At 49.3% G+C, this 19874-nt stretch overlaps 1 protein-coding gene across 1 annotated transcript in view; it reads left to right on the top strand.

Moving 5' to 3' along the window:
• TRIM24 (tripartite motif containing 24) overlaps positions 1-19874 on the top strand; it is a 1617419-nt gene that overhangs the window by 1117976 nt on the left and 479569 nt on the right. Inside the window, exon 14 of the mRNA XM_069628744.1 lies at positions 2370-2701. Coding sequence (XP_069484845.1) covers positions 2370-2701 — 332 coding nt within the window. The remainder of the gene's footprint in view (positions 1-2369; positions 2702-19874) is intronic.

The raw sequence follows: 19874 nt of genomic DNA, 5'->3' as shown, positions 1-19874 counted from the left end.
GGATGCCCAGGCCCCGTCATTGGAATCAGTTGATTCCTGATAGGAAACAAGATGGACCCTGGGCCTCTTGCTTTCTATCGCCTGTTACCTTACTTTTCCCAAAGTCCTGGGAAGCCCTGACTCTGTCCCTTCCCCCTGACTGGCTGTTGGGTGAAAGTTCCATATATGGTGTTTTGGGGAAGTCAAGGCCAGACTGGCTGGAGCCTTCCCAATGACTATATGTTGTGGGTATGCCCATGGGGTGGGACCTGGGTGGATGGAGTGCTTGTCCGAATCCACATTCTGTGTTGCAAGTGTCTCGATGGAGTAGAATGGCCTGAATGCACTGTGCGCCCGATTGGCTGCCTGAATGCCCTTCTGAGCGATTGGTTGCCTGAGTGTGACCCAGCAGAGTGAATGGGAGATCAAGAGTATATCTGGGGGCCTCTCACTGCTAAGAAATCGTTCAGAAGCTGAAGTTGAAACTAATGCTCAACTTTGAAGCCCACTTGAAGAAGAACTGCTGCTGCTGTCCTTCGCTAATCTGATAGCTGCTGTGCCTTCAAGGAACTGATCCAAGAGAGGACCTGGCTAGGGGACCTCTTCCCGAGCTACCATCATGCACCAGCTGATCTTTACCAAAGCTCCCTGGTAGACAGACCTACGAAAGGCTGCCGAATGGAGACTGGGACCGCCACCGAATCACAGAGAATCGCCCGGACATTGAAGTCCATCACCGTCGACGACCGAAGCCACAGTGTTCCTTTGCCTAAGAACATTGAAACAAAGACTCCCTTGCTCATCCGATTCGACCTCTTTAATCCTGCCGGGAAAGTCAAGGCCGCCGTCGACCGAGGAGAATCCACCGGTGGGTTTCCCACCATCCGAAGACCGCAGAGACGCTGATGACTCGAAGCCCTTGCTGAGCAAAGTTCTTCATTGACTCCTTGCAGCAATGAAAACTGGTCGAGGTGCACCGCACGCCTCAGCTTGCAGGGCGTTTTCGACAGATCATCAACGAGCACCGCAAGAACCGAAGCAGCTGCCGCAACGACAGTGTTCACCCATTTTCCTCGTGTGATCTCGACGATCCGTGGCTCCTGCCTTAAAGGGATCCGCTCAAGAAGGATCCGTTGACGACCCGACATCGAACTCTGCTATTCCAGGTACATTGGGGTTGTAGAACTATTTAGAAGGAAATAAGACTCTTGTGAACAATATATGGACTGCGCTTGTACGATATATCTTTATTTACAGGTTGCCCAGGTTGGGTGGGGGGGGTCCTCATACAGAACTGTGCCTTGATTTGTGTGACATTTAAACTAAGTCCAGTTGATGCACTTTAAAGAAATCTGATAGTAATTGTGGTACCACGTAGAACTTTTTATATATTTGCCATTGTAGATTAACTGAGCACAAAGTGAGTTATTGCGATTGTGTATATAACCTTGAACCTTAATTATATAAAGACTGTGTTTTCACTACTACAGTGTGTGGACATTCCTTTGTGGGTGTTTGGGGACTACACTGTACTTAAGAACCAGCCTGCATCACCTCCTGAGAGCTAAGCCTTGATTGCTCGACCACGATACCAATAATAGAGAATCTTGGTCGGGTCCTCTGTGCCTCTCCTCTGCCATATAGAGAGCAGGAGTACAGACACCCTCCCCCCCCCCCCCCTACGGTGCTTTACAACTATTTCCTACCTGGTGTTTCTTGTCCACTGCATCCAGACAACCCTAAGTAAACCACTCTGTCCTGTGGCATGGATGCAGAGAAAAGGTCTTGGTTGCGCGTAGCTTCATAGGGTCAGAGTCTGTGGTCCTGAATGAGTGATGGTTGCACCTTTTACATATTTGTTTTCTTTTTGAAGTGGACATTTCTATTCTTTGTGCTGTTCCCCTCTAAGGAGGTAGACCAAAAAGCACCATTCAAAGTATCTATGCTCCGTTACTTGTACTTTTCCAAATCATGTACAGTACGCATTATTTCTAGGTCCTTTTTATATGTTGGCTATTAAGCAAAAATATGGACACATTTTGTGTTATACAGTGTTGAGTTCATGTCCATTACATTTTGTTTTCAGGGGCGTGGGTGATCACTCTTTCACACCACAAAAAAATTGCTTTGCCAATTTTCATGAAATGTTTCATTTATACAAGTCCTGACAAATTGTTGATGTTTCTGGTTCATTTGTCATTTTCATTTGAAGCTAGAGCTGGACATGTGAGTTTAGCTAAGTATTCTTTTGTGAGTCGATAGTGCATTTGTATGCACGTTTAACTTGCTGTTGTGTGGTGCATAATGCTCCATATCATCCATTAATTTGGGTGGCTATGTTTTTTGTTTTTGGGCGGGTTTCTGTAATTATCACTTTTTCTGTTTTCCAGTCTGGCTACTCAAGGAGTATTCTCACCACAATGCTCTTAGACAGCAATAATAATTCCAGAGCAGATGCAGCTCCAAGAAGGGATGCTCCGGACAGCACAGGGGACCAACCTGCTCATCAGGGAAACTCCTATAATGGGAAGCCTGCATGGATGTCTATGCCTCCAATGACACCCCGTCATACTGCAGAGGGCAGCAGTGGTGGCAAGGAAGAGGATCCTAATGAAGACTGGTGTGCTGTGTGTCAGAATGGTGGCGAACTCCTCTGTTGCGACAAATGCCCCAAAGTGTTTCATCTGTCATGCCATGTTCCCACTCTAATGAACTTTCCAAGGTAAATTAACTTCTTCAACCAGCATACCAGTACCATGTCAAAGTTCACAGATCATTTCCACTTCCAAAACACAAACAACTTAGCGTACTGCAAAAGATTAATCCCTGAAATGTCAAATATTTAAACGGGGACCCATACTATCTCCAGTTTGTGAACTAGCACTCTATATGTTTCAGAGCAATCTGGTTTTCTTTTTTTATTTATTTCAAACGTGAAAAGGTTGGTGCTGACCAAGTTCTGTAAGACTAGTTTTTTCAGTTGAAAACTCATCATTGGATCAGTCACCAAGATGTCTGTCCATTGGTGCTTCTTATACCCTATCAAATTTGTAGGCCACTCGTCCATGTTGATCACCTTGAGTTATCATGCTTTAGGTACTTGCAATAGCCTTCTATCTCATCTCGGCCAGCTGAAAATGGCTGCCACATACTGGGTTTGTTGCAACTTTTAACATTCGAAAACCTCTACCACTGAGTTAGAAGGACCTTTGTAGAAGAATTGGCATCATATCCTGGTAGGAGGATACTATTTGAGGAATACAGTGTTTGGGCTCTGAATGAAGCCATCAAGTGAGCTTAATGTTCATATGGATACTTACTGTGCAAAACCAGATTTTCCTTCAGTTATCCAATTATGTTAAATGGAATTTAAAACCATGTTCTGCCCAATATGTTTGAGTTGGACATGGCTGTTAATAGTGACAAAGTAATTGATTACATTGATTGACAGGGCTGCATATATAGCATGCAATGTATCATTGTCCATCATGAGATCTACTTTAATATTCCTTAGTCATTGAATAGCTCCATCCATGTGCAGTTTATCGGAACACATCTTCATTAAAAATCACATTAGTTAAATTCTCCAGCATGGAGGTCTGGCATGGATTCACATGCTCATGAATATTCCCTGTCCGGTTGGGAATCCTTGGTTAAAAAAAAGCAGCAGTTTCACTTTATCTTGAAAACTGCATTTCGAAGGGATTGGTTCCTCTGACGTATTCCACATCTATGACAGGTAATCGCCACAGCTATGCTGCTTCGGAACATTTTCTGCATCCTGCATCGATGACGTCGATACGCTGTCCTCGAGGGCCTCCGTCGAGCCAACGTCACCCGATGTTTTAAGTAGGACGCACGACGCCTGTAGCCTCAGTTCCATTTTTTCCGGCAACGTGTTCGCTTCGGAGATCTCGGCGTGCCTCGGTTGTTCTGAGTAATTCTATCGGTTCTTTGAACTTGTTCGTATTGTGAATGTTTCCCTGATGTCTTTGTCTTCTTCTACCCCATGTCGGGACTGCGGTTCCAAGATGTCGCTGACGAACCCGCACAACGCCTGTCTCTGGTGCCTCGGTGAGGACCACGCCACGGATGATTGTGACGATTGCCAATCGTTAACATCGAAGGCCTTGCGGGAGCGAAAGAAGAAGCTTTCTGTCGGTAGGGTGTCCAAGTCCCGAAAGCCGAAATCCACTGTGCTTTCGACCGAAGATTCGAGAGGCGACTCTCCGCATCGTCAGCGTAAGTCTAAGGGGTCTCGGTCCCAGAGTGGGTCCCACCATTCCTCTGCTTCTTCGAGGCACTCGCGGAAGCACCATCACCGGTCACCTTCCCTTGTTCAGGATGGCAAGGATGCCATATGTGAATCCCTTCAGTCGGGTCTGGGCATGGCAGATTGTGTCAGCCGGTCCATGGCGGTGAGCACCATAATTTGCAGATTTCCGTGGTTGCGGAAGTCAGGGTTTGCTCCTGATGTAGAAGCCCAGCTTCTCAACATGCCCTTTGATGGTAAACATATTTTTGGCAGCAAGGCTGACGAGAGCCTTGAGAGGTTGCAGACCTCCAAAGCTGCAGCAAAGTCGTTGAGCACTGCAGTTCGCCAGCCTCCGCCTTTTCGTCCTAGGGGACAGCAATGGAGGGGGAGGGTTCCTTTCGATACTACTCTTCCTTTGGTAGATCGAGAGGAGCTGCAAGTCAAAGGGGCCACCGTAGGAGTACCAGAGGTGGAAACAAGGTACTCGAGGTGCCAAGGCCGCTCGGGCAGTTGCCTCTTTACCCTCAGGCAATGCTGCAGCCGCTTCAGCTCAGTCATGAGGCCATGTCCCATGGTTCGCCGGTTGGGGGAAGGCTGGCGCAGCATCTTGTAGAATGGCGTGCCATTACTTCAGATGTGTGGGTCCTGGAGATCTTAGTGTCATGACTCTTGCCCCTGGCCCTCACTGGCAAGTCAGCCTTCCAGTTAGGGCCAGGTCAAAGGCCTTAAAACCTCATCCAAGTCTCTCTTGGAGTCAGTCCTGGCACCTTTGGCGCCAGGCTCATAACCATCATGAAGACCAACATTAGAATCAGATTATTTACTTGGGACAATTTAACTTCGAGTGAGGGGGGGTTCAGCCAACATGGAGGCACACACATAGCTCAGTTACAAGGAACTGAGCTATGCGGTCTAGTCTTTTGGGTGTGGCAGGCCTGGGACTACTTTACCTGGACTACTATGGGTGTGGCAGGCCTGGGACTATTATACCTGGACTACTTTACCTGAGACTATTTAAACCGCACCCAAACAGCAGAACATGCTTTGCGTTATTCTGCTGTGGGCAACGTAATGCTCACAGTGTCCAGTTCTTTGATGCCAGTTTACCTGAAACCAAGGACCTGCAGAGAGACTTACCTGGAACAGTATCCTGTCTTCAATCCATCGCTGACTTCAGTTCCACTCGCCGGAAGGTACGAACTCCATCATCCGGCACCGCATGCATCCTGGAATACCATAACCTTGAAAGAGGAGAAAGACAGACAGCATTAGTAAGCGTTAGCTCACGATTCCTCCCGAATGAAGAAAGCCACACAATTCTTACCTGGGTAGTCCTCTCCTGCTCAGTATCATTGCTGGAACATTACGGCGCTTGGCGAGGAACATCGCAACCTGCAAGGAGAGAAAAGACACAGGTTAGCAATATAAAAGGCGAAACAGCGCCGCGCATCGCGCATTATTCACCGGACAGCATCGCGCACATCATGCTTTCGCCTACCGGCCCATGCCCATCTTCAAACTGCATGACAACACTAAAATACCTTTCCATACCTAAAAGGAAAGAAGCAAGACATTATTATTCGAACTAAGAGGAACATAAGAACTGCATATAAAGACTGTAAAGCAGCAAACCTACTTAGTTGCAGCAGGCCTGGATTCCCACAGGGGGGCTTGCACCAGTGAAGTAACTTGGTTGCTGCTCGCCCCCCACATCTACGTGCCCCTGCCACGAGGAGCAGGACGGAGAATCCACCTTTTACAATATTAAGGTGAGGAGAAGAGTTGAGGCAAAGGGAGGTGGGAAAACATGAAGACAATCTGGTATTGAATCCAGCTCTCCCATATTGCAGACCCATCTTTAAACAGAGGCCTTACCAAGGGACTGGGAGAGGGTTTGAGAGTGCAAATCATCCAACCAGGGCTGGGTGGCGTCCCCGTGGATACCAGGTGAGCGTAACACACAGCCCACGGCTACTGTCTTCCTTTCCGGCAGAGGCCTCACGACAATCCACCAGGGAATGTCTCTTTGAAGAGTCCAGATCCGCTCCTTGCGCAGGAAATCAAATCCCTGCTGGAGAAAGGTGCCATAGAACTGGTGCCTGTAGCGGAGAGGAACAAGGGATGGTATTCCCCTTATTTTTTCATCCCGAAGAAAGACTGGGTATTGAGACCCATCATGGACTTGCGTGGTTTGAACAAGCTCCTCGGGAAAGACAAGTTCAAGATGGTTACTCTCTCTCAAGTCCTCCAGGCCCTTCAACTTCAGGACTGGTTGGTGTCTCTCGACCTCAAGGACGCTTATTTTCATGTGCCGATTCATCCCAAGCACAAGAAGTACCTGAGGTTCGCGGTTGGTGACTCGCATTTTCAGTTTCGGGTCCTGCCATTCGGATTGACCTTCCGCCCGAGGGTTTTCACCAAGCTCATGGTGGTGGTGGCACCGTATCCCAGGAAAGGGGGATTCACGTCTACCCCTACCTGGACGATTGGTTGATCAGGGCGCGCTCTCCCGAGCAAGTCCTGGATCATCTGTCAGTCACCTGCCACTCCCTTCACAGGCTGGGCTTCTCCCTCAATTTAAAGAAGTCCCACTTGACGCCAACCCAGCGGCTCCAGTACATCGGAGCAGTGCTCGACACATCCCTGGGGCAGTGTTTCCCTCCCCAGGTGAGGGCTCGTAACATTCTGCAGATGGTGCACAAGTTTCAACATGCCCAGAGTCTCCCGGCGTTCGAGTTCTTGAGGTTGTTCGGCCTCATGGCATCCTGCATTCTTCTGGTGCCAGAGGCCAGGTTGCGGATGAGATCTCTGCAATGGGCTCTCAAGCTCCAGTGGTCGCAGTCCTCCGGCAGGATGTCGGACCTCGTTCAGGTGCCACCCTCGGTCGCTCAGGAACTTCTGTGGTGGGCCGTCGAAGGCACTCTGATGAGGGGGGCTCCAATTTAGCTACCCTGGCCGGAGGTAACGATTGTGACGGACGCGTCCCTCACGGGATGGGGAGCTCATGTCAACGAGTTGACAATCAGCGGTCGTTGGTCTCCGTCGGAGTCCAGACTCCATATCTATCTGTTGGAGCTAAGGGCCATCAGGCTAGCCCTGAAGGCTTTTCTGCCGACTGTGCGAGGGAAGAATGTCCTGATTCTGACGGACAACACAGTGGCCATGCACTACCTCAACAAAAAGGGGGGAGGGCAGGGTCACTTCCTCTGTGCAGAGAGGCGATGCAGCTCTGGTTCTGGGCCATCCAGCAGGAAATTTTGATCTCAGCAGTTCATCTGGCCGGAGACGAAAACGAGACGGCAGATGCTCTGAGCAGGCAGAGCACGGTCTCGCACAAGTGGGAGCTGGCTCAGGAGATTCTCCTGGAGATCTTCGCCCTTTGGGGGACCCCTCAAGTGGATCTCTTTGCCACCAGTGTCAACCGGAAGTGCAAAAGATTCTGCTCGCGGGAATTTCCTCCAAGAGGAGCCTTAGGGGATGCGTTCATAGTGGAGTGGTCCTTCCCACTGCTGTATGCGTTTCCTCCAGTCCCCGTCATTCCACAAGTGCTACGTAGGTTCGGTTCCCGGATGATCCTCATTGCTCCGGCATGGGCCAGGAGAACGTGTTACCCGGACCTTCTCGATTTGTCCATCTGCCCTCCACGCTGTCTTCCCTACCGAGACGATCTGCTCTCACGGGAGGGGGGTCAGGTTCTCCATCCAGAGGTCAAGTCTCTCAACCTTCATGCTTGGCTTCTGAAAGGTTGAGGTATAAGGATTGGGACCTCCCTGAAGACGTGATGGAGGTGTTGCTTTCGGCCAGAAGGCCCGCAACAAAGTCCCTGTACCGTTGCCGTTGGAGAAAGTTCTGCGACTGGTGCAGGGTTCAGAATGTGGATCCTTTTTCATGTGCCATTCCGGTGGTTCTGTCTTTTTTACTTTCATTTGCCCTCAAGGGCCTGCAAGTGGGTACCATTAAAGGTTACCTGGCGGCACTGTCCATATTTAAGCACTCATCTGAGGAGTGTTCTTATTTTAAGATTCCTTTGATTTCTCAGTTTCTCAAAGGGCTCACTAATGTGTTCCCACTGTCCCCTTTCCAGGTGCCCGGTTGGGATTTGAACCTGGTTCTAAAATTCCTAAGGGGAGCTCCGTTTGAGCCTTTACATTCTTGTCCTTGAAGACTGCTAACCTTAAACTGTATTTTTAGTTGCAGTTACTTCCGATCGCAGAGTGAGTGAGTTGCAGGCACGTTCCGTTAAGCCACCCTTCACTGTGTTTCATAAGGACAGGGTTGTCCTTAGAGTTTGTCCTTCTTTTCTTCCGAAAGTTGTCGGAATTTCATTTAAGCCAGAAGGTTGTTCTTCCGGCGTTCTAGCCTCCTCTGGATCCTGGTAAGGATAGGTTGGATCCTAGGAGAGCTTTAAGTTTCTACATCTCACGCATGTCCCGGGTCAGAGTGGACGATCACCTCTTTGTAGGTTACGCTGGAAGGCGTTTGTGACAAGCTGTTCCTAAGCAGACTTTGTCTAGATGGATTATCTTGACAATTTCTGAATGTTACCGCTTGGCGGGTAAGGACCCTCCGGTGGGCTTACGGGCCCATTCTACTAGAGTTGTGGCTGCCTCTACTGCTATGTAGACGGGTGTTCCCATTCGTAACATTTGTGAAGCAGTCACATGGGCCTCTGTCGATACTTTTGTCAAACACTACTCCCTGAATTATATCCATGGGCAAGATTTGGCCTTTGGCAAGGCGGTCCTCTACTCTGCAATTTAATTGGGCATTCTAAAATTCTAAATTCCTTTACCACCTCCATACGTTGGTACTGCTTTGGGAGTCTGTCATAGATGTGGAATACGTCGGAGGAACCAATCCCTTCGAAGAACAAGTTACTTTCTTAACTGGTAACGTTCTTTCGATGGGATGTTCTGACAACATATTCCACATTGCTCCCTCCCTACCTGCCCCTCTACAGAATTTCATATGCGATAGCAGCTCTCGTTTCTGCAAGGCTTTCTGTAGTCATTCTGGCAGAAGATTGGTGCCACACGTTCTGGGAAAAAATTACAACTGAGGCTACGGGCATCATGTGTCCTACTTTATAACATCCGGTGACGTCAGCTCGACGGAGGCCCTCGAGGACAGCGTATCGATGTCATCGACGCAGGACGCAGACGCCGAAAATTTTCCCAAGCAGCACAGCTGTGGTGATTACCTGTCATAGATGTGGAATATGTCGTTGGAACATCCCATCGAAAGAACGTTACCAGGTAAGAAAGTAACTTGATCTTCTCCTCTATAACCAATCACTGTCCTTTGGGTCATACTGCCCCCATCCAATGACAGTTGTCTGCCTAAGCTCCACCCCTGGTGGCCATCTTCAGATTTTTACCGCACGTTTCTTTGTTGGGAGTCCTCATCTTGCTCTTTGAGTTGTTTGGCTATTTTGAGTTTTTTTCCAGATACTTTTGTTCATTTTCTTTCTTTGATTTATTCCTCCGTTGATCGACTACCAGCACTGTGGATCCGTTGTCAGTGAAAATCCACTTTGCCAGTTCTTTCAAGTTTCAAAGGCCCAGCCTTGGGCCTACTTCGTGCCTTTCAACGATGTCTGATGAGAAGAGGAGTCTCTTCAAGATATGCATGGCATGTGGACTACCAAATGTCTATGTCGAGGAACAGCACCTAAAATGCCTATATTGCCTGCATCCTGACCATGATGAGGAAGGATGATAAATTTGCTGTGGTTTTCCGAAGAAGACAAAGCAGGACTGTTACTGCATGTTAGTGCCGTGGCTCAAGTTGGGGGATGCATGCCTCATCCAGGACCGGCTGGTCCCATGAGAGTGCCGCCTCTGAAAAGAGGTTGATGTCATTTGAAAATGCCCCTTCACAGGGGTCCAGAAGAAGGCTAAGCACCATGCTCCGGATTCCACTAGCATCGCCGCAGCTGCGGGACCCAGTTCGGAGAGGGCACATTTAGCATTTGTCTCCATCCACGGTGAGCCTGCCAGTTGGAGGTGTACCATCCAAGAGGAAGTCCTTGGCCCCTTTGAAGCGCAGGTCGTCGTCCACAGACAAGGCGGAGAAGGAGAGGTCCTCGGGTGGCTCCTCTCAACCTCAGATGATGGATGACCCCTTTGTCGATCATGACTTCAACAACTTCGTCTTCCAGAACATCTGCCCCGTTGACTACCACGGGTCCTTCGACCACAGTCCCGCTGTCGATTTCACTGGCTTTCACTTTGTTGACGATGCCATCACTATGTCATTGAAAGTGGGCCCTGGAACTACTGTGGTCTCTGCCAACAAGATGAGGGCGACCCACGAGTGGCTTCGCCTCCTCGGCCTACGGCTTCTGTGGCAGCGCCGCTGACAACCACAGCTGACAAACCTGTTCAGGTGCCCATTATCGTGTCATTCCCGAAGGAGTCCGTTAGGACCAGGGTGCTGCCACCACCTATGGAATTTCTCACCAGGCAAATGAGGATGTCCCCAATGATGCCAAGGGATTCTCTGAAGGGGTCTGTACACAAGCTCCGACGACGACCATTTGCCTGAGGGCTACTACTCGGACCAAGAAGGGGGGGGGATTGGGGTGCATGTCGAGGGATGGATTCCCAGGGAGAGAGCTTGATCTGCCGTCTAGCTCACTGAGGTGCATCAGTCCAGAGCCGTTGCCGTCTGCTCCATCCAGGCCTCCACTAGTGACCGGGGACATGTCTTGGGACATCCTTACGACCCTCCACACTTTGTCAGAGATAAAACAGACTACCTGTTACTCCTGCGACTTGCTCAGCCCATAGGCCTCTGGCCAGAAGCCTACCCAGGCCAAAACGTAAACCGAGCCCGACCGGACCGAGAGAAACTTCCGGGGCGAGACGTTGGCCAATGCCAACGCCACCTCCCCACCTTCCCCTGAGCCAAGAGGTGGAGGAGCATCCAGGCACCGACAGCGGTACTGATACCGGGACTTATACCAACGAGTATGACAACTCTGCAGATGGAGGGGCCGCTAGGTGACGGCTAGCACCTCAGGACCTCGCCACTGGTTGAGGTTGGCTCTTTTCATACCAGCATCTCGAGGGCATATGCTATTGTCAGTCTTATCTCGGAGGAGGAGGGGTTTCTTTTTCAATGTCGGGAATCTTCACGGAAGAAAGTCCTGTCGATCCCAGGAAGCGCTTAGGAAACCCATCATCCTTGTCCATGGTGCCTCCTGACCAGGAGGGGAAAGAAGCTTGATGCAGTTGGGAAGCGCATCATTTGCACCGTGGCTTCGTCAGTCAAGGCTGCCAATGCCCTGGCCATCCTGTACCGGTATGAGCGGGATCTCTGGTACAAGCTCAGGCCAATTTTGGACTGCCTGCTGGATGACAAGAAGGCTGATGCCCTCTCCCTGTTCCAGGATGGCGAAGTGGCCTCGGACCATGCTATCGCGGTGGCACAAGATATTGCAGACTCCGCCAGATGTGCAACAGGGTGGCCCTTCAGCACCAAGATTGGCTGATGGCTACGGATTTCAGAGCGGACGCGCAATCTAAGGTGGTGGACATGCCTTTCGATGGGAACATTTTGTTTGAAAAGGCTGTGGACGAGAGGCTCCAATTGATTAAGACTGACACAGAGATGGCACAGACCCTTGGGACACTGAAGCAGAGGAGATCGTCCTTTCGTTCCTCAAGAGGGAAGTCAAGCAGGTCCTCCAAGGTGTACTCTGCACCCTATCTCCTGCCCTCCCACTCTACCACCCAGAAAGCCTACAGTGGGTCACTCGCAAGTCTTTGGCAGCAGAGGACAGTGCTGCCGTTGCTCGCAAGATGCAGACGCCCAAGCCGGCCTGCAACCGCCATGGATTCGGGCCCCCAATTTTGCACCCCAGTGGGCAGGCAACAAGCAAACTTTGCTGACTTGTGGAAGACCATCACCATGGACAAATGGCTGCTGGGTGTTCTCCATCAGGGACACACCTTGTAATTCCATCACAGGTCTCCTCGCATTCTTCCTGTGGCGCGTCGGGAACTAAACATGGCCCAGCTGCTGCAGGCCATGTTAAGAAAGTGAGCAATAGAGCACATCCCTCAGTGCCTCTGGAGAGTGTACTCCAGATACATTCTGGTACGGAAGAAGTTAGGCGAGTAGCGGCCAATCCTAGACTCAAGGAGCCTCGAGTACTTACAATCCCAGAAGTTCAGGATGGCCACGTTGCAGCACCTGCTCGACCAGCTGGAGCAAGGGGATTTCCTGGTGACCTTGGACCTGGAGGACAACTAGTTTCATGTCCCCATTCATCCAAAACATCCAAAGTTCCTGCAGTTTGTGGTCCCGGGACGGCACTATCAATTCAAGGGCCTGCCCTTCGGCCTGAAATCAGTACAAAGGGTGTTCACGAAGTGCTTGGCTCCGTGGCAGCGCATATGCATCTCAAGGGCATCCACGTCTACCCTTATCTAGACGACTGACTCATCACTCCTGCACGATAGCATCCAGCACACCATGAAGGCCGCTTGCCTTCTCACGGAGCTCGGATTCCCCATCAGATATCCAAAGTCCTGCATGGAGCCATCGCAGAACACTCTGTTCCTGGGTGCCTGTCTCAACACGTCAAGTCTGGCCACCCCCTTGGAGGAGAAGGTGAAGGCCATCCTAGGAAAGGTGCAGCACATGTCGGCACAGTCCTCGACGGTGCAAGCCATCAAGTCGCTGTTGGGAATGATGTCCTCCTGCATCCACCTCGTTCTATTTTGCAGGCTCCGGATGAGACTTCTTCAAGAATTCCTGGATGCGCAGTGGCTGCAAGTCATGGCACTTGGACAGACAAAATTGTCCTCAACCAGGAGTTCAGACAGGCTCTGTGATGGTGCGGTGGGTGCCCACATCTGATGTCGGGAGATCCTTTTCAGATCCCGCCGTACCAGGCCATGGTCACCACAGGTGCCTCTCTGGAGGGGTGGGCAGCCCACACCGGACAGTCACATGCCAGAGGCCTCTGGATACCTGAGGAGAAAGACCTTCACATCAATGGCATGGAACTCTGTGCCGTCTTCTGGGCCCTCAAATCATTCCTCCCTCGTGAGGACCTTAACGGACAATACCATAACCAAGTTCTCTATCTGGAAACGGGGAGGGACATGCTCTACAGCGCTCTCCCTGGAGGCCCAGTCCCTGTGGTACTGGGCCATTCTTCAGGACATGTTCCTCATCCCATTTCACCTTGCCGGCACCAAGAACACTATTGCATACTCGCTCAGCAGAGAGCTGCCGTCCTGCCACGAGTGGGAGTTTGGTTAAGACCAAGTATCCTTTCTCTTCAGCAAATGGGATAAACCCTGACTCAACCTCTTTGCGTCGGCTTCAAACTCGAAGTGCCACAGGTTTGACTAGCAGGTTCCGTCAGCCGAAGGGTCTTGGGGATGCATTCTTGTTCCCGTCAGGTCTCTTCCTGTACGCCTTCCCTCTGATCCCTCTTCCTGCTACGTGTGATCAACACACTCAGACAATGTCACTACAGGATGATGTTCATCGCTCTGGCGTGGTCACGACAGATCTGGTACCCGGACCTGTTCTGGCTGCCAGTGGCTCAGTCCATCTGACTGCCTGCACTTCCCAATCTTCTCTCCGGAGTAAAATGGAACAATACAGCACCACAACCCAGCGACTTTGTGCCTCACAGGCTGTCTCCTGCAGCCTAGAGTTTGGGCATTATTCCCTACCGCTGGAATGCAAGAGGATCCTGGCCAAGGCCAGCACTTCCTCTACGTTGTCGTGCTACAGCCACAAGTGGGAAACGCTTCTGTGTGGTGCAGGACACAGAAGATTGCACTGCTGAGAGCCACAGCCTTGCATCTCCTTCTGTATATGCTTTCCCTGGCCAAGGCTGGCCTGGCTCATGCCTCTATCAAGGTGCACCTGGCTGCCATATCCCCTTGCACCAGGACACCTGTTAAGCCCTCCCTGTGTAGCACAGGTTTGCTAAGGAGTTTCTCAAAAGCCTCTCCAGGACTTTTCCACCTGTGAAGGCTCCTTCTCTAGCTTGGGAGCCAATCGTGGTGGTGGCGCTGGTGAATTTTGTAAATTCCCTGAAATTATGAGCGCTGCCATGTCCAAGAAAAATACATTTATTAACAGTTTTAAATTGTGTTGTTTGATGGTTGTAAAATTCTTATTTATTGTTGCCTCTGTTAATATGAAATCATGAATTTGTTGTGTTTTTGTTAAATGTTATTGTTTTAACCAATTAAACATTTTAATAATCAAACGTGGTTTTGACTAAGCTCATGGAGGCCCCATTTGAACCGATGTATCAAGCCCCTTTGAAGTTTCTCTCAAGGAAGATGGCTTTCCTAGTGGTGATCACCTCGGCCAGGTGGGCCGGGGAGGTCCAGACCCTCTCTTGCAAGCAGCCATACTTGTCCTTCCACGCTACGTCGGTGGTGCTGCAGACCAATCCCACCTTTATACTCACCTCTCGGAACGAGAGGTGAGTTGTCCTGCTCTGGGGATTACCATTTTAAAGCCACTCACTGCTATATTTGTTTTTAGCCGTTTACTGCTGCTATTGGGCTTTTTATTGCAATCTGCATGCGTTAATGACAGGAATGCTGTGAAAATTTGTATGCGTGCACTGTTGAAAATTGTGATTAATGCTGATATACTACTACCTTGTAATTAGTCCTCTTTTTATGAGTAATAGGCGTTCCTATGCCTCGTTTTAGATCCCCCGTCGGCACTTGTGTGTGAGCAGTTTCGCCCGCGCAGCGGGCGGATGCGCTAGCAGCGCGCCAAGGCGCGCTTAAGTCAAGCCCCGTGCCCAGGATGGGCCCTGGGTGCACCACAGCGCCAATCTCCGCTCGCATGCCCGTTGTTACACACGTGACGAGCTATTAGCATTTGCACCATCTTCTACGATATTTCCTGTTAATTTCACCTCATGCTCTGTTCTAAACCCTCAGGTGCGTGGCTTATATTTTAATGCCCACTCCTTGGCAGCACATGCACTAAGCTGCCGTGACCTGTTAGAAGATACCCAGTCTGATATGGCTTATATATCGGAATCATGATTGGGCCCTCACTCTCATCCAATTGCTTCCACCTGAATGTCATACTTGGGTCCGACCCTGAACCCCCCCCTAACACCTCCCCCCAAAGATAGGTGTTGCCGTGATCTCTAAATCCAAGTTTCAACCTCTTGCTTTACCATTGGTGCATGACCTAAATATGTAAGCAATCTTAGTTGATCTGTCTAGATCTGCCTCTAGTACGATATATTTTTTGATTTACTGTCCTGCTGGTTATGACAGGAGATTTTCTGAGGAGTTTCTTGGGCTGATTACTCTGCTCCTTCAAAAATATTCAAATTTGGCTGTTATGAGTGATTTCAATCTTCCCATTAGCGAATCTGGTGGGTTGCTGGCCAAGCAATTTCTGCTATCTATGGAAGATTTGGGTTTCATCCAACTGGTTGACCATCCCACACATTGGCTTGGAAATACCCTTGATTTCATCTTTGCTTATTCTGCTTCCTGCTCTGTTGCCCCGGCACCACCCATTATTTGGTCAGACCATAGGGTGGTACCTTTTTGCATACCTATATTGACCCATCCAAGGTCCGGCCCTCAGCGATTCGGACTTAAGCGCACTGGCACAAGGTCTCTTCCAGAATTCTCGTATGCTGTCCTTAAGAAGTTGGCCATTGTCCCTAATTGTAGATTGGCCACTTTTTTCGCAGAGACTCTGTGGCTGATACATTGGCACCTCGCAAACACAGTCCTATTGGGACTCAGAGCTCCAAGCCCTGGTTCTCTGTGGAGCTTAAAGCTCTCAAACTTAGTAAGAGACAAGCTGAAATGAAATTGTGACATGCGTATCTAGCAGAGCATAGCCTCCTCTATCAGCGTGCAACTCTTCAATATCATAAAGCCATTAGGGCGGGAAAACAGCTGTATTGCAGAGGAGAAAATAGTTAATATATGAGATGGTATTGCTGTCTCCCGTCAGCCTGCTGTGCAGCCATCCCCCTGTGAGCACAAGTATTGTTGATCCTATCACACCGATCTCTCAGTGGTCCTCCTTACCCTTAGTCACAGAGGATGAAGTGCTTGGTGCACTTGAGCGCTTTAAATTTGTGTCTCCTGCAGACTCGGTCACCCTTTCTGTACTCAAACATTTCCCTGGGATCATCCCTGATAACTTGAAGCATGATCTGGTCATTCCACTTTTGAAGAAGCCGGGGCTTGACCTGTTGCTTCTGTCCAACTTTCGGCCCATTTCTTTGCTTCCTTGCCTGATGAAGCTTATGGAATCTCTAGTGGCTCCCCTCCTTAGCACCTTGCTAGAATCTTCAAAAAATGTTGACCCATACCAATCTGTGTTTCACCCTGGCAGAGGTACTGAGTCAGTCCTGGTCTAGTCCTGGATGATTTGACTCTCCTGGTTGATCGGGGTGGGATTGGTGCTCTGATTCTGCTTGATTTATCAGCAGCATTTGATACCATCAACCACCCTACACCGATCTCCCGGCTCTCAACCGCAGGTATCTCCGTCCATGTACTGGCTTGGTTCTGCTCTTTGCTATCTGGTCGCACTCAGTCCGCCTCTATGCCCCCTTTCTGCTCCCGTGATATGACTGTTTTGTGGTGTTCTTCGGGTTTCTTCTCTTTCTCCTATTCTGTTCAATCTTTATATCCGTCCTCTTTTGGCTATAATTCACCCTTTTGACTTGCTATATTATTCCTATGCCGGTGATACCCAGATCTTTGTACTGCTGGATATCTCCAACACAGAATCGGCTGTCCAACTGAAGAATTGCTTGCTAGCTATTGGCGAGGGGATGGCTAGAAACTGGCTTAAGCTCAACGGTGGAAAAACAGAGGTACTGGTAGTGGGTTCTGCTACTCCTTCTCTGTATTGGACCCCAGAGTACTGGCCAGTGAATCTTGGCCCTTTCCCCCAACCGGTTTAATCAGTCAAGGATCTGGGTGTCAAGCTTTTGGCCTCTCTGTCCATGGTTGATCAGGTCTCCTCTGTATGTCAAAAGGCCTATGTCAAATTACGTACGTTGCACAAGGTTCTCCCGCTTATCCCTGCTAAGCTTCATGCACTGGTTGTATCAGCCTAAGTTATCAATAACATTGATTACTGCAATGCCCTCTACTTGGCGCTCCCTAAATACGTCCTGCGCCGCCTTCAGCTTTTGCAGAATGTGGCTGCTAGGGCTATTCTTCATCCTCCATGGGGAGCTCACTTGACTCTGCTGCTGTGGCAATTTCACTGGCTCCCCGTTGAGCAGCGTGTTAGGTTCAAGGCACTTTGTATTGTGCATACGGCTGTTCATGGTTTGGGTGCAGAGTTTCTTCAGAATAAATTTGTCTTGTACACCCCTGCTCGACCTCTTCGGTCCCAGGATCTTAGGACCTTACAACCCCCTAGGTTTAGACTCTCTTGTACTGGTGGCTGTGCATTTTCAGTGGCTGCTGCTAGAGCTTGGAACCAACTTCCGTTTTTGCTCCGCAGCACTGAGTCCCACATTGCCTTTCGCCGTACCCTTAAGACTGTCCTGTTTTAATTCTACAAACTTGATCCTTGCCTCTTGCTAGCGCCAAGATGCCCTCTGGCTTATGCTGCGCTCTATAATATTCGTTAAGATAAGATGCTGACGGTTCCTTCAGAATTCCATTGCAACAAGCCTTTGGTTCTGCACGCTTCTTCCCGTATCCTTCTACGACGGCGGAAAGGAAGTTGCATTTGCTGGATGTTGCTTGTGCCTTGAAGTTTTATGTGGCACGCACAAAGGACTTTCGGAAGACCTCTCAACTCTTTGTGAATTTTGGACCTGTGAATCATTGGAAGACCCTGTCTAAGGCTTCCATACCCAGTTGGCTCACCGGCTGCATCATGCACTGTCCTCATCTCGCTAATGGACTTCTTCCAGGCCGGCGAGAGCCCATTCCACCGGAGCCATCGTAGGGATGACAGTGTTTCTCTCTGGTGTTCCCCCACTCGACATCTGCAGGGCTGCTACGTGGAAGTCCACCCACACCTTCACGAGATTCTACTGCAGCGACAGGGATTGAAGAGACCTGGGTCGGCCAAGCGGTGCTACGTAACCTGTTCTTTTGAGGTGAGTCTGTTCCAGGGACAAGTGTGTTACTTCTGTGGAGCCTTGCCACCTCCTGTGGTTGTGTGTATGTACTGCTATGTAATGGCATTAATGAGCATGTGAATCCATGCCAGACCCCATGTTGGAGAAGGAACAAGTTACTTACCTGTAACTTCTGTTCTCCAACATGGATCTATATGCGAACTCTCCGGCCTTCCCCTGTGTGGCTCTTCTTGGTTCATAATTGCACTTTACATGCTCTACCAAATCTGAAGATGACCACCAGGGATGGAGCTTAGGGAGACGACTGTCATTCGATGGCGGCAGTATGACCGAAAGGACAGTGATTGTTTACAGAGGAGAAATTCAGTTTTCAGGCTAAGGCAAAACAGCTTTTCTTTTTACTGAGGATTCCCAGCCTGACAACAGAGAATATTCATGAGCATGTGAATCCATGCCAGACCCATGCTGGAGAACAGGAGTTACAGGTAAGTAACTTGTTCCTTACACATACATGCGTATAATTGTTCTTACGCATTACATTAATTTAGATGCACAGTTGACTATCTGTGTTTTAATTTACAATTGTTTACAATAAAAGCACCTCTGTAAAGAGCATTTAGGTGGCTTTTACCTCACCAAAAAAGCGAGCTGTGCATCATTGTGAAAACTGGATGAAGAAGCAGATCTGTAGCTCTTCCAGCCTCCTCTGGTATCCCATCATCCAATGTGACAGTTGAGCCCTCTGCTCATTTGTCAGCAGTAAGCAAGTATCTTTGGACAAAGCTCTGATTTGAATTGAATTCAAACTCTATTTTCTTTTTTTTTTTTTTTACTTCACTCAACCTCTCAAGTTTTCTTTCATTTACTAAACATTTGGTGTGAAGGGTAAGGTTGATTTTACATATTTTTTCTCAGGCCACTGGTGTCGCTCACCGCTGTACTCGGAGTGGCTGAACATTTTGGAAAATGTGCCTCTTCCAGGGGAAACATCAAAAACGATGACTACTGTTTCTGTTGTGTGTCTCCGTTAGTCCCAATCTATAGATGAGTCAAAACATACCATATAGCTGTCTTAAGTAGAGGGAGGGCATCAAATTGTGGGCAAGACAAGCCTTCAGAGAAAGTCCAGAGCTCCTGAATGCCTCCATTGAGTCATACCCTCACAAAACACAAAAGCAGGAGCCTTCCTAGGCAGTATTTTTCAGAGCTTCTGATACCACCAGAGGTCTTTCTGAGCACTGGTGGTATTACTGGTGGTTGTCGACATTTTCAACATCACAAGTAATTCTGGTGACATGTTCGACGTCACAGATCACAACTAAGCGATTTGTCACAGTCCGTGATACGCATAGCGTCGAAGGTCGAGCACTGTGTCAAGGGAAAAGACCATGGCCTAATTCACAGAAGCTTTTTACATTGGCAAAATGTCATTGAAATACCCTGTCTGAATCAGGGCCTATGTCTCCAGCAGTAGTGATTGTGAGAGAGGCTCAGAAGGAGTCAGAAATAATGCAAGAACCCCAAAAGATACCTAGACCCAAGTCTTTTTCCCCC

The sequence above is a fragment of the Ambystoma mexicanum genome, chromosome 12 (genome assembly GCF_040938575.1).
Source record: "Ambystoma mexicanum isolate Mex_15411 chromosome 12, UKY_AmexF1_1, whole genome shotgun sequence".
NCBI classification, from domain to species: Eukaryota; Metazoa; Chordata; class Amphibia; order Caudata; family Ambystomatidae; genus Ambystoma; species Ambystoma mexicanum.
The sequence above is the reverse complement of the archived record's forward strand: the minus strand, read 5'-3'. Positions and strand labels throughout refer to the sequence as shown.